General features: G+C 47.3%; 1 protein-coding gene and 1 non-coding gene across 2 annotated transcripts in view; one reads left to right on the forward strand and one right to left on the reverse strand.

The window, feature by feature from the left end:
- Nucleotides 1-15,178, reverse strand: part of TLL2 (tolloid like 2) — a 163,761-nt gene extending 148,583 nt beyond the window's left edge. The window contains exon 1 of the mRNA XM_049855846.1: nucleotides 14,810-15,178. Within this exon, the coding sequence (XP_049711803.1) occupies nucleotides 14,810-15,005 (196 nt within the window). The 5' untranslated portion in view covers nucleotides 15,006-15,178. The remainder of the gene's footprint in view (nucleotides 1-14,809) is intronic.
- On the forward strand, nucleotides 9,087-9,157 carry TRNAE-UUC (transfer RNA glutamic acid (anticodon UUC)). The gene has a single exon. It is a non-coding gene; the product is annotated as a tRNA-Glu (tRNA).
- Nucleotides 15,179-15,395: the final 217 nt, after the last annotated feature.

Raw genomic sequence — 15,395 nt, forward strand, 5'->3', positions numbered from 1 at the left:
TGTATGCCGAACAAATAATCCAAGAAGCTGGACTATATGAAGAAGAATGGGGCATCAGGATTGAAGGAAGACTCATTAACAACCTGTGCTGTGCAGATGACATGACCCTGCTTGCTGAAAGTGAAGAGGACTTAAAGCACTTACTAATGAAGATCAAAGACCACAGCCTTCAGGATGGATTGCACCTCAACATAATAAAGTATACAACATAAAGAAAACAAAAATCCTCACAACTGGACCAATGAGCAACATCATGATAAACAGAGAAAAGATTGAAATTGTCAAGGATTTCATTTTACTTGGATCCACAATTAACACCCATGGAAGCAGCAGTCAAGAAATCAAATGATGCATTGCAGTGGGTAAATCTGCTGCAAAGGACTTCTTTAAAGTGCTGAAAAGCAAAGATGTCACCTTGAAGACTAAGGTGGGCCTGACCCAAGCCATGGTATTTTCAATCACATCATATGAATGTGAAAGCTGGACAATGAATAGGGAACACTGAAGAAGAATTGACACCTTTGAATTGTGGTGTTGGTGAAGAACACTGAATATACCATGGACTGCCAAAAGAACGAACAAATCTGTCTTGGAAGAAGTACAACCAGAATGCTCCTTAGAAGCAAGGATGGCAAGACTGCATCTTACATACTTTGGACATGCTGTCAGGAGGGATCAGTCCCTGGAGAAGGACATCATGCTTGGCAAAGTACAGGGTCAGTGGAAAAGAGGAACACCCTCAATGAGGTGCACTGACACAATGGCAGCAACAATGAGCTCAAGCATAACGATTGTAAGGATGGTGCAGGACTGGGCAGTGTTTCGTTCTGTTGTGCATAGGGTCGCTGTGAGTCAGAACCAACTCGATGGTACCTAACTACGACAACAACATAATCAATTGATATTGATGGAGTGTAAAGGAGTAAAACTTTTTGAAGAGCAATTAAAAAATAACTATCACAAGCCCTAAAAGCATCTATGTTTTTGGCCCTGCAATTCTTCTAAGAATTTATTCTAAGGAAATAAAGCTGTACTTAAAAACTTATCTACAAGGATGACTCCAGCATCATTATTTAAGAAGCAAATGACTGGATAAAAACATATATGCCCAACAAGAGATTGACTAAATGAATTATGGTACACTATAGAATGGTGTATAAAATAGCTTTTTTGTTTTTTTAACAGCACAGCCTTTAAGTTGAGGCTGTACAGGTGCCTTTATTACATAGAATCAGCCATTGAAAACCTTATAATGCACAGTTCTACTCTGATGCTCAGGGGGTCACCATAAGTGAGAATCTACTTGAAGGCAACTGGTTTTACAAGAACCAAATGAGGATTGTATAAACATTCATTTAAAAAGGATCACTCTGGTTGCAATGTGAAAATCAGACTGCAGAAAGAAAGGCTGGCAACTGGAAGGGCACCGATACAAAACCAACAGCGAACATCATTCTCAATGGAGAGAGACTGAAAGCATCCCCCTCCCCCCCTCCCCGAGAATGGAAATAAGACAAGGGTGCCCTTTATCACCACACCTATTTAACATTGTGCTGGAATTCTTAGCTAGAGCAATAAGTCAAGAAAAAGAAATAAAGGGCATTCGAATTGGAAAAGAAGGAATAAAACTATCCCTATTCGCAGATGATATGATACTACACACAGAGAACACCAAAAATTCCACAAGAAAGCTACTGGAACTAATATAAAGATTCAGCAGAGTTAGCAGGATACAAGATGAAAATACAAAAATCACCTGGATTCCTATACACCAACAAAGAGAACTTCAAAAAGGGAATCAGGAAAACAATATCATTTAATAATAGCCCTTAAAAAAATAAAATACTTAGGAATAAATCTAACCAAGGATGTAAAACACATATACAAAGAAAACTACAAAAGGCTACTACAAGAAACCAAAAGAGCCCTACATAAATGGAAAAATATACCATGCCCATGGACAGGAACACTCAACATTGTAAAAATGTCCCTACCCAAAGCAATCTACAGATATAATGCAATCCCAATTCAAATACCAACAGTATTCTTTAACAAGGTGGCAAACTAATCATCAACTTTATGTGGAAAGGAAAGAAGCCCCAGATAAGTAAAGCATTATTGAAGAAGAAGAACAAAGCAGGAGGCCTCACACAACCTGATCTCAGAACCTACTATGCAGCTATGGTGGTCAAAACAGCCTTGTACTGGTAAAACAATAGACACATAGATCAATGGAACAGAATTGAGAACACAAAGGTAAATCCATCCACCTACGGCCAGCTGATCTTTGACAAAAGCCCAAAGTCCCTTAAATGGGGAAAAGGCAGTCTCTTTAACAAATGGTACTGGACATTTACAAATGTCCACCTGTAAAAAAAATGAAATAGTACCCATACCTCATACCATACACAAAAACTAATTCAAAATGGATTAAAGACCTAAATACAAAACCTAAAACTATAGAGATCATGGAAGAAAAAATAGGGACAACATTAGGGGCCCTAACGTATGGCATAAATAGGATACATACCATAACTAACAATGCACAAACACCGTAAGATAAACTAGATAACTGGTATCTCCTAAAAATTAAACACTTAGCTTATCAAGACTTCACCAAAAAACTAAAAAGAGAATCTACTGACTGGGAAAAAAATTTTGACTATGACATATCCAACAAGGGTCTAATCCCCAAAATCAACAGAACACTTCAACACCTCAATAACAAAAAGACAAATGATCTAATTAAAAAATGTGCAAAGGATATGAACAGACACTTCACCAAAGAAGACATTCAGGCAGCTAACAGACACATGAGGAAATGCTTGTGATCATTAGCCACTAGACAAATGCAAATCAAAACTACAATGAGATACTATCTTGCCCCGACATAAGTGGCACTATTCAAAAAAACAGAAAATAGCAAATATTGGAGAGGTTGCAGGGACGCTGGAACTCATGCACTGCTGGTAGGTACGCAAAATGGTACAACCACTATGGAAACCAATATGGTGCTTCCTTAAAAAGCTAGAAATAGAAATACCATATGATCTAGCAATCTCACTTCTAGGAATACATCCTAGAGAAATAAGAGCCATCACACAAATAGACATATGCACACCCATATTAATTGCAACATTACTCACAATAGCAAAAAGATAGAAACAACCTAAGTGTCCGTCAACAGGTAAATGGATAAACAAATTATAGTATATACACACAATAGAACACTATGCAATGATAAAGAACAATGGTGAATTGGTGAAACATCTCACAACATGGATGAGTCTGGAGGGCATTATACTCAGTGGAATAAATCAATCATGAAAGGACAAATATTGTATGAGACCACTATTATAAAAACCCAAGAAAAGGTTTACACACAGAAAAAAAAAACAATCTTTGATGGTTACCAGGCAGAGGGGAAATGGGGAGAAGAAATTACTAACTAGATAAGAGACAAGTGTTAACTTTGGTGAAGGAAAAGACAACACACAACATAGGGGAAGTAAGCCCAACTTCACCAAGGCAAAGTCATAGAAGCTTCCTAGACACATCTAAACACCTTGAGGGACTGAGTTACTGGGGCTGAGGGATGGGGAACATGGTCTCGGGGGACATCTAGGTCAATTGGCATAACATAGTTCATAAGAAAATGTTCTACATCCTACTTTGGTGAGTAGGGTGTGGGGTCTTAAAAGCTTGCAAGTGGCCATCTAAGATATATCTATTGGTCCCATCCCATCCAGAGCAAGAGAGAATGAAGAAAACCAAAGACACAAGAAAAATGGACCACATGCACCGCAGCCTCCACCAGCCTCAGCCCTGAAGAACTAGATGGTTCCCCGGCAACCACCACCGGCTGCTCTGACAGGGATCACAATAGAGGGTCCCAGACAGAGCAGGAGAAAAATGTAGAATAAAATTCAAATTCACAAACATAGACCAGACTTACTGGTCTGACACAGACTGGAGGAACTCCGCAGACTATGGCCCCCAGACACCCTGCTAACTCAGAACTGAAGCCAGTCCTGAAGTCTACCTTTCAGCCAAAGGTTAGACAGGCCTATAACACAAACAATAACATGTGAAGAACATGTTTCTTAGTTCAATCAAGTGTACATGACCAAATGGGCAATACCTGCTCAAATGCAAAGTCAAGAAGGCAGGAAGGGACAGGAAAACTAGACCACTGGATGTGGGGAACCCACGTGGAAAAGGAAAGGGGGAGAGTGCTGACACATTGTGGGGGTTGCAACCAATGTCACAAAACAATTTGTGTATAAATTTTTGAATGAGAAACTCATTTGCACTGTGAACTTTCACCTAAACCACAATAATAATAATAATTACAATAAAACGTGATGAATTTCCATTAAAAAAAAAGACTGGCAACAGGGAGCACCAGTTCAAGCACTCCTACAGGAGCTAAGCAGGATCAGGTGTGGGCTTGAACCAAGTGGTGGCAGTGGAGAGAGACGAGTGGATGGTCTCAGGATGGATTTAAAAAATCACACTGGTAGGACTTGGGGTGAACTGCATGAGAGGGGGAAGGAGAGACAGGTGTCCAGGGTGGCAATCGGGTTTTGGCTTCAGCACCTGGGTGGCCTCTGGTACTAATTTGGTACCTGTACCCTTGAAGCCCAGCAATTAGTGATCCATGGTAGCCTCTGAGCCAAGGAGGAGAGGATGAGAAACTGGCATGGGCTCAGTGGGGAAGAGAATTGACTAGGGGAAAGAAGAGTTGAGAAGGAAGCTTATCTGAGGCTGTTCCTGTGGGAAACCAGCTCAAGCAGGACTCACATTAACTCAAGGCCAGTAACCCAGGTGGGAGGAAAGGGAAGAGGCTCGGCGCAAATTGCAGGATGAGCCGGGAGATAAGTGGCCCAGCTGGTGGAGGAGGCAAAGACTCAGGGCTAAAATCAACACTCAAGGGCTCATGCAGGCGAGCTCGAGAATATTTACTGGTAATTGACAGAAGTGGCTAGAGGGTGGCGTGATCACAGATAGGTCTGTAACCAATCAGCAGAAAAGCACGATTCCTGTCGCTGTTTGCATCCAGGCAGAACTGTATTATAAGCAGGCTAGGAGGATATGGGAGAAACCTGCTTCTGTGCATTTGGTTTATCTGTCATCTCACCCTGCTTCATGGATGAGAGAGAGTGAGCTGTGGAGCAATAAATTGTCACTTGCCACATGCTGTGCATCCCTGGAAAACTCTTTACAACCCTGAAAGGAAGAGATAAGCATCCACAGGCCACTGTGACTTACAGGGCAATCCCTAAATAGGGAAAAATAATAAGAGTAATAATAGTAAAAAGCAGAGCTAACAACTAATAACTGTTTGTTAAACAACTAATTTTTAATGCCTCATTGACTCCTTAAACAAACCTACATGATAGGTTCCGATATCATTCCCATTTTCCAAATGAGGAACTGAGGGCTCAGAGAGGTTAAGAAACTTGATCAAAACTACACGGTTAGCTAAGGCAGATGCAGGCTTCAAGCCATGGCCTGCCTGGTGCCACAAAATAGGCTACAGGACATTCCACTGCTTCTCTTCTATAAAATAGTTTGCACTCAGGTTCCATTGCCAGACTGTCTCTTACAAATGTCCATCTCCTAAAAGCACACAGACTATCTCCTGTAAATAACCAGACAATTCTCTATGAACACCCAGACTACTTCCTGTAACCAGCCAGACCACCTCCTGTGAACACCCAGACCTCTTCTTATGAGCACTCAGACCACCTCCTGTGAGCACCCAGACCATCTCCTGTGAGCACCCAGACCACCTCCTATGAGCACCCAGACCATCTCCCGTGAACACCCAGACCTCTTTTATGAGGACCCAGACCATCTCCTGTGAGAACCCCGACCATCTCCTGTGAGAACCCCGACCATCTCCTGTGAACACCCAGATCATCTCCTGTGACCACCCAGATCATCTCCTGTAAACACTCAAACCACCTCCTGTGAACACCCAGACCATCTCCTGTGAACACCCAGGCTACCTCCTGTAAGTACAAAGGCCTGGAAGTACCCAGACCATCTCCTGGGAACACCCAGACCATCTCCTGTGAATGTATAGACCATGTCCTGTGAACACTCAGACCATCTCCTGTGAATGTCCAGATCATCTCTTGGTTTGTTGGAGGGACTAAAGGATATAATAGAAGGGAATGAGTCATCAGGTGTGGCCCAGAACTCTAGAGAAATAAAATCACCATAAAGTTAAAAACATTGTTCTACCTCTTGAAAACTACAGTGAGGACTGAGAAGACAAAGATCCGGGGACCTATGAAGTTACAGCCTCTATTCAGATTGCCTGACCAGGTTTCCATGAGGAGAAGGGTGTATTGCACCATCAAAGGTGGTGTGGGATCCAATCCTGCAGTACCTCAGCTGTTTTGACATGGAGGATACGGCAACACTGTTTGAGAAAGAGGAGTAGCTGCCAGGAGCCAGGGGCCAGTGAAGGCTCGGACCCAGCACCACTCCCACATCTCCAAGGTTGTCAGGGGCAGCTTCCTCAGGTGGGGCCCAGACACCTAGTTGACTTTTAGGGTACAGAACACACCCTTTCACCACCACCACCTAACACCATCCTCAGGGAAGCCAGTGAGAGTCATGTTAAGTTTAAGTGTTCAGATAAAAATCTCTGGGTAGAGAGGAGCTGAAGGAGCCCTGGTGTCACAATGGTTAAGAGCTTGACTGCTAACCGGTAAGGTTAGTGGTTCAAACTCACCCAGCAGCTCCTCAAGAAGAAAGACATGACAATCTGCTCCTGTAAATATTACAGCCTTGGAAACCATATGGGACAGTTCTGCTCTGTCCTATAGGGCCGCTAGGAGTTGGAATTGACTTGACGGCAGACAACAACAACACAGAGGCGCTATCAACACTGGCATCATTAAAAAAAAAAAAAAAATTTTTTTTTTTTTTATAGAAAACAAAAATCTTAAACCGTCATGTGGCTTTAGACGTTCAGATCTTCGGTTTCCTGCCACTTGGAAACTTTGGCTTTCTGTAGAATGAACATAATAAAAGCAATGACTAATGCTCACTGAATGTTTACCATGTGCCCGGCACTCTTCTAATTGCTCTGCCTGCATTAACTCGTTTAAGTCTCTGGATAACCCTATGAAGTAAATATTAGTATCCACATTCAATAGATGAGGAAACTAAGACCCTACAAGGCTGCTCAGGGTCCCACAGCTAGTAAGTGGCAGAGCCAGGATTTGAACCTGGGCCTACCCTCTTAGCCCCCAGGCTCTCTGGTGGGAATGGGAAGCAGTGCTGTCCATAGGGTTCCATTTAACCCACACACTGTTTTGGACATGATAGGTTCTTCAGGGGCCACGTCATCATAGCAATATTTCACATTTTTTGAGCGCTTCTATTTGCTAGGCACACTATCAAGTGCCTTTCACATAACAACAAGCCTGCTAAATAGGTGTTTCTAGTAAGAGCATTTGGCTTGTATTTCTTCTAAGACTGATTGGTTCATTCTTTCATCAGTTCACAGCATATTCAATATTCTTTGCCAAAACACCAAAGTTTGAACACATCAGAATGTCCTTTAGAAGTGAGGATGGTGAGATTTCAACTTGCTTACTTCGGACATGTCATCAGGAAAGACCTATTGCTAGAAAAGGACATCATGCTTGGTAGAGGGCCAATGAAGATGAGGGAAACCCTCAATGAGATGGATTGATACCATAGCTGCAACAATGGACTCGAACATACCAAAGATCATGAAGATGGCTGAGGACTCAGCAACACTTTGCTTTGAGAAACATAAGATCACTATGAGTTGAAGCCAACTAGATAGCGACTAACAACAAGAAGTAATCACATTTTACAGATGAGGCTTATAAAAAGCTGAGGGGCTTGCTCAAGGTCTCACAGCTAATAAGTGACAGAGAGGGAAGTAAAACCTAAGTTAGCCTAATTCCAGTTTTCGGTCAGGACCACAAAGCCAAGGCAAAGCCTGTGCTCTCAATGGGTTGGGGAGGAGCCAGGCACTGAAACAACCATGGCCTAGGTCAGGGAGTGCTGTGAGTGGCTGGAAATGCAGGGATCAACAAAAGGACCAGAGCTTCCCACAGGAGGTGCTGCCCAATGGAACGACCTGCTGACCTGTCTACACTCCGGTTCCATCTGGGAGTCCCTTCCTGCTGAGAATGCTATCTCCACCCTTGAGCTGGAAGCTCCCAGAGGGCAGGGACGAGGTCTGGTTGGCACTTAGATACTGAGCACCCAGTGCAGAGCCCAGCACGTGCCTGGTGCCCTGCAAACCTGGGGCTGTTGTGGCGGGCTGTTCACACAGTTACTGCCCTGTCCCTCTTCTTCTCTCTCTGTGCTGGACAGAAGATTAAGGGACACTCTCCTGACACAACTGCCTCCCCCAGGAAAGGATGCAAGGCACTGATCACATTGCAAGGCTGAGCAGGAGAAAGGAAAACAATCAACAGTTTCCGTAATTCCACGGATGTAAAAGTTAGGGACCTAACATAGTGCTCTGTGGGTATGAAATTTTGGAGATGGAGGTGGACTAGATGTCCCCCTGCCTGGTGAAGCAGGAAAGACAAATATTTAATTTCAATAGCTTTGAAATATCTTAATTATATCAAATCAGAACCTGCCAATCAGCAAGGACATCACAAGTAGGGATGAAAATAAAGTTGTAAAAATTCCAGCTTCCCTGATCTGGGTGTAGCCCATGAGAGAGGAGGGGTGCCAGGGAGATGGCAGTGCCTCCTTAACCACCATCTGACTGCTCTTTTTGAGGACAGGCCATGCCAGGGAGACAGGAGCCTCACATGTGCATAAGAAACCAGGGCGCCTGTCCCTGCCACGAAGGATGGAAACCCTAGAGAACACTGCCAGGACTCCCTGACCTCCCAACTTCCACCTGAGTCCTTTCAGGGGATCTGTCTGCAGCTCCCTGCACTGGTGTGCTTCACTCTCCATGCCGATGGTAGGCTTGGAGGTGCCTTCAGCCATGGACCAAGGCCACACAGTGTCCAAATCGTCACCATTCCCTTGTTTGGGAAAAATCCTTAAGTACCTACAGCATGGGGGCAGTAGTGGTTCAGTGGTAGAATTCTTGCTTTTCATGCGGGAGACCTGGGTTCGATTCCCAGCCAATGCATCTCATGCACAGCCACCACCCCTCTGCCAGTGAAGGCTTGTGTGTTGTTATCACACTGAATAGGTTTCAGTGGAACTTCGAAACTAAAACGGACTAGGAAGATAGGCCTGGTGATCTACTTCCAAAAATCAGCCAGTGAAAACCCTGTGGATCACAATGGCCCAATCCACAGGTAATCACGGGGATAGTGCAGGACTGGGCAGTGTTTCGGTCCGTTGTGCATGGGGTCGCCATGAGCTGGGTGCCAACTCAACAGCAGCTAGCAACAACAGCAGCTAGCAGCAACAGTATGCCAGGTGCTGCTGCAGGCACTGGGCCCAGGGCAGAGACCAAAGCAGACAAAAATCTCTGACCTTGTGGAGTTTGACACTCCAGCCTCGCATCAGCAATGTGGAGCTGAGGGCTGCTGGCAAGAGCTGCCCCAGAGAATGCAGTCCTAAAGGGCTCTATTGTATTGTTGTGTGCTGTCAAGTCCATTCTGACTCATAGCGACACTACAGGACAGAAAAGGATAGCCTTATAGGGTTTCCTAGGCTGTAATCTTTATAGGAGCCAATCGCCAAGTTTTTTCTCCTGCGGAGTGGCTGTTGGGTTCGAACCACCAACCTCTTGGTCAGCAGGAAAGCACTTACCCATTGTGCTCTCATGACCCCAAAAATCAGGAACTGACTGGTAGGGCCACTGTGTCTTGGAAAAAATGACAAGGCCAGGCGAGGTCCCAAATTCCAGTCGGAACTAAGGTCTGAAAGTGTGGGTAAGGAATCCAAACAGCTCTCAGGCCACCACCCTCACCACTGGCTCCTGAGCCACAAGCCACTGGGGCCCACTGACTGTGTTTATCAAATACAAACATGGGGTCCCTGCAGTAAGGAAGGCCCTGGCATTTATCAAGCCACCAGCTGAAAAGTAAAGCTGGTTGTCAGCTAGTTCCTTTGTATGTAATAAACCCAAAAGGCTGTATAGCACTTTACAATTTACAAAGCACTTTCATGTCGTGTCACCAGTCGACAATTTTGGTGACCTGAGTTATACCCTCTCGGCTCAATTCTGAGAAGTTTCATGCATCCGCTGCATGTCTCCCCACTTTTCTGCCTGAGGACTTTTTCTGAAGCTTAGAGCCCAGTAGGCCTGCCAAGAGCAAGTGCAAACTGGACCTGCGAGGATGTTGACGGCTGGGAGAATGTGGCAGATTATATTTTCCAAAACCAGCTCAACAGTTCTAACCCACCAGATGCTCTTCACAGAAAAGACCTGGTGATCTGCTTCCGTGAAGATCACAGTCTAAGAAACCCTATGGGGCAGTTCTATTCTGTCAGAATCGACTCGACAGTACACAAGAACTAGCTGAAAAGCTGGTGGATCAAACCCACCCAGAGATGCCTTGGAAGACAGGCCTGGCAATCTGCTTTTGAAAGGTCATGGCCTTGAAAACCCTATAAAGCAGGTCTACTCTGCACACATGGGGTCGCCACGAGTCAAAATCGAGTTGAAGGCAACTAACAACAATGACTACTGTTACACCACTGGGTCGGGATTGCTTCTTACACAGGAATAGGAACTGGAACAGGAAGTTAACAGTGGAAGACAGCAGCCTTTAGATAAATGCTCCAGCTTCCTATTTTTTGGGCAGATAATTCTGGGAAACATTCTGTAATCTTCTTAAAGGTCCTGGCAGGGATCAAGATCCCACTGCTTAAAGCAGTTACCTCTAATACGCTCATCTTATTGGATGTCCTCCTTTCTTGTATCACTCTCCATGTTCCCTTGCCCCTGCTTCCTGGGACCACCTCCCAGATAAATTATTCATACAAGTCCTTGTCGAAGGCTCTGATTTTACAGGAATTGAACTGAAACAGCCTCATGGCCATCCTACAAGGCAAGCATTTTTGTTGCCACCTCTATTTTGCAGATGAGGAGACTGAGACATGGAGAGGTGAAGTACTTACTCAAGACCATGTAGACTCAGGCTCTGAATTCAATTAAAGAAATGTGAGTGAGAGAAGGCAGGCAGGGAAGCCCCTTGAACCTTTGCAAAGATTGCTCTCAGAAACATGGTGGGTAGACGATGTCTTGTGATTTAGTGTCTATTAAACCCATGGCTGCACTTACACTATCAAATGAAAAACAAAATGACAGAGTTATGGACCACTAGACAGAGAGGGTGCCCAGGAGGCCCATGCACGATACCATCTCCAAGTCATGAGGGCTTCGCAGATTCACTCCTACTCTGCAACCAGCTGATTAACAGGCCACCCCATGTTACAGCATCACAGGTAATGTCTACTAGTAAATTTAAATGTTACAGCTTAAAACCTGCTTCAAAGGTCAGCATGAAGATGTTCTTTCAACAAGCTTCAAGAAAGCCTGTTTATAAAGTACCTAACTGTATGTCAGCCACTGTTCTAAACACTGAAATCGATTAGGAATCATTCCCATTTACAAATGAGGAAACTAAGGCACAGAGAAATTAAGTGACTTGCCCAAGGTCACACAACTTATAAATAGCAGAGCTGGAATAAGAGCTCTAAGAGGCTGGGCTAGAACCAAAGGTCATAGAACCGCAGAACATTGAGCAGAAAAGAGCCACGGGGCACAAACCCAACTGTCCATAAGATGAAGTAGGTACACAAAGGTGTGAAGTAGACCTGGGGAAAGGTGGTAGGCAAGGGTTTGAAGTGGATCTGGGGCAAGATGGTACACGAGGGTGTGAAGTGAGCTCTGGCAAGACAGTACACGAGGGTGTGAAGCGGGCCCTGAGCAAGTTGGCTCCTGTGGACCAAGAGAATGAGGTCCCTGGGCCTATCATTTTGCAACCCTAACAAAGTCCAACATCTTCATCCTACATCTAGATAAGGAACCTGAGGCCCAGAGAGGAGGGGTGTTGCCCAAGGTAACACAGCTACTGAGAAGCCAGGCATAGATTCAGGGCTCTCTTCCCTGCACTTCGGGTCTTCAGCAGAATGGAAACCCATACTCTAGAAGGGGGAAGTGGCAAAGCGAACTCTTCAGACATGGATTAGACTGGACAATGGGTTGGAGAGGGATGCTGGTGAGGAGTGAGCTTCTTGGATCGGGTGGACACTTAGGACTATGTTGGCATCTCCTGCCTGGAGGGGAGATGAGAGGGTGGAGGGGGTTAGAAGCTGGCAAGATGGACATGAGGGGAGAGAGTGCAGGGAGAGAGCGGGCTGTCTCATTTGGGGGAGAGTAGTTGGGAGTGTGTAGCAAGGTGTATATGGGTTTTTGTGCGAGAGACTGACTTGATTTGTAAACTTTCACTTAAAGCACAATAAAAATTACAAAAAAAAAAAAGAAGAAGAAGGAGGAAGTGGTAGGTATTCTAGATTCAAAGCCTTGAGGCTGGTCTTAGGAGAAGGACCTCTGCCTAAAAAGTTAGAGAGTGAGGATTTGACTAGGGTAGGATGAGAGGCTGCATCCTATTCAAGAGGTTTGGTTCAAATATGTGTCCGGGAAATGCACTGTTTCTCAGCAGAGCCTTTCACCGAGATTCAGTGCATTGGTGAGCTGCATGTTGACTCCCAGAAATCTGTCTCCTCGGTCTGGGAATTTCCAGGAGAATGGGCAGACTGCAAGTTACCTTCCCCCCAACTCTCCCTTGCCATCGTCCTCTTCTGGCCACTCTTAGCATTGGTGAAGCCCAGGGGGAGACCAATGGGTTAGGAGGATCCAACGTGGCTGTGGAGGATTCATGGAAATCATCTCTCAGATCCTTGCCTGCTGATCCCATTGCATGCACAGAACAGGTATGCCCCAGTTACCTAGCACTGACTGGTATTCTGGACTCTCACTTCAAAATTACTGGAGAAAATGAGGCCTGACAGGATCATTTTGTAAGGCTGAGGTAGGGAGCTGCGGAGCCCTTGCAGGCAGACCTATTATACCTGATTCACCTTTGGAGTCACAGCATACTGTCATCCAACAGCAGAGTTTTCAATACCTTCCTAAACAAACTGACCTTCTGTATGCCAGGCCTCAGCTGCCACACTGCCACCCAGAGCCAGCTTGCACCTAGCAGAGCCCAGGATTTGACATGGGTAGGGTAATGGTTGAACCATCCCTGTAGCTCCCACCCCATTTTCCCAGGCGCAGTCCCTCTTTTTTCAGGGCAGTGCCACTATTCATTCCAACAGTGCTCATGGAGACCCTTCTCCCTGGTTGTGAATTAGGTCTGTGAGGAGGTCGTGAATTAGGTGGTGATCTTCTAATTACCAAGGAACCAACTCTTCTGCCCACCATCCTAACTCAGAAGCTACACAAGGTACAGCAACAGGTGAATGTTCCAGGGGAACCTTCCCTGATGGTAAGAAATCACGCCTGGTCTGATGTTCAGCCTTCATGAAATTCTCAGGTCTCACAAAGCCCCCAGGGCCCTCCAGCCTCCTAGTAACCTGGTCTTCCTCAGCTCTGACCTGGCCAGCCCCTAGCCTAGACCAGAGTCACTGTAGTAGCAATAAAAAAAAAAAAATTACAATGAGATCATCATAATTCTATGTGCAGAGAATTTTCCCATCAACCATTTGAGTCCTCCTATAATTACTACGCCCAATTTAGAGATGAGGAAACTGAGGCTGAGAGCTGACTCCAAGGAGTGAGGACTGGGCCCACTGACTCCTGGCATCCAACACACCTGGCCTGTCACAGCATCTATGCGGGTAGAAGCTGCGACCAGTGTTCTTTCCACTCATTTCTGTGGGCCACCTAGTGAAAACGGGTCGGACAAAGCTCAGGGACAAACATGACTACCCGCGGGCCCCCGGCCACAGGCCAGGAGCCGCTTGGCCAGCCTGTGGGACCGTCATCTCCTGGGGTAGTGTGAGTACCCCTCTGTCTCCGCCGGGAACTGCCTCGGACCCTTGCTCTTTCTGAAACATGTGCTTGGGCCCTTCGAGCTGACCCCTCAATGATTCCCGCTGGCAATCCGCTCTCCTCGGGACGCACGAGCCACTTGGTGGCTCCTGGGAAGCGGGAGCTGCAGCGCCAGAAAGACCCAAGCGTCCCGGGGGGCGCAGCTTCCTGCTGGGATTAGAGCACCTGCCGGCTTCCTTCTCCGCCGGCCCAGGGCGACCCCCAGGCCAGGACGTCGCGGAGTGGGCGACAGGAAAGTTTGCAGCAACGTGAGTCACGAACACACCCCCACCTCCCTGCGCAACCCCTCTTCTTTTGCCTGCTGTGAAGCTTTTCTCTTTTTCAATTCTCTTCCCAAGAGTAGCCACAAGATCTTGGGAAACTTTGCACAAAACTTATAAATGACGTGAAATTGGAGCCAGCAACTCCATCGGAGCCTGGGAACGCCGCGCCCAGCCCGGCTCCTGCTCCAGCCCCGAGCGTCTGGCGATGGCTCGTTCTGACACCTGGTTGTCAGACGGCGGGCCGGCCGTAGCCCGAAGGGCCCTCTCAGCGGCGGGCCCTGGCTGGGGAACACGCCCCGGGCCGCCACCCCGAGCGCGCCGCACCCCGGGCCGGGCGGTCCCAGCCTCTGAGCCGGACTTAAGCAGCTCCTCTGGGCATTGTTTTCCTGGGGAGCCCTGGGGACCCGCCCCACCGACGGCAAAGCAGGCTTGCCCACCACCTCATTTGCATTTCAAAGGCAAACTTCTGCCGGACTTCCCGGGAGGCGGCGGCGGCACCTACCAGCTTTGCACGGGTCGTGGTAATGCTCCAACTGCTGCTCCGCGCCTTCCTCGTCCTCCGGTGTCCAGTAGTCCGAGGCGGCGTCCGAGCGCTCCCCGAACCCCTCTGCGCCGCGGGGCAACGGCAGCAGCAGCAGCAGCAGCATGGGCGGCAGCAGCAGTGGTCCCAGGGCCCCGAGCGCAGTCGCCCGGCGCATGGTCGCGGGGGGCCGACGGGGGCGAGACAGCGGTACGCACGGAGAGCTCGGCTTGGCGAGGTACGCACCGTAGGTCGGGCCGGGTCGGGCTCGGAGACTACGCGCGGGTGCCAGGCATGGCTCGGGCGTGGGCGAGCAGAGCGCGGCGCTCCCTGTCCGCGTCGGGCCGCCCAGGAAGCCTCCGCGTGGAGCTATTAGCCCCTCGGCCGAGGCTGCGGCTGCTGTGACTGTGGCAGTGGCGGCGATGGTTGGAGCAGTGGCCGCTCCGCCCCTCTCCACCCGGGCTGGACCACACAGCCCTCGCCCGGGCCCTCGGGCAGCCAATCACTCGGGCGCCCGAGGCGAGGCCCCTCCTCTTCCCGGCACCTCCGCAACTTCGGAGGAAGGGGA

This window comes from Elephas maximus, chromosome 16, assembly GCF_024166365.1.
Source record: "Elephas maximus indicus isolate mEleMax1 chromosome 16, mEleMax1 primary haplotype, whole genome shotgun sequence".
Classification (NCBI taxonomy): Eukaryota; Metazoa; Chordata; class Mammalia; order Proboscidea; family Elephantidae; genus Elephas; species Elephas maximus.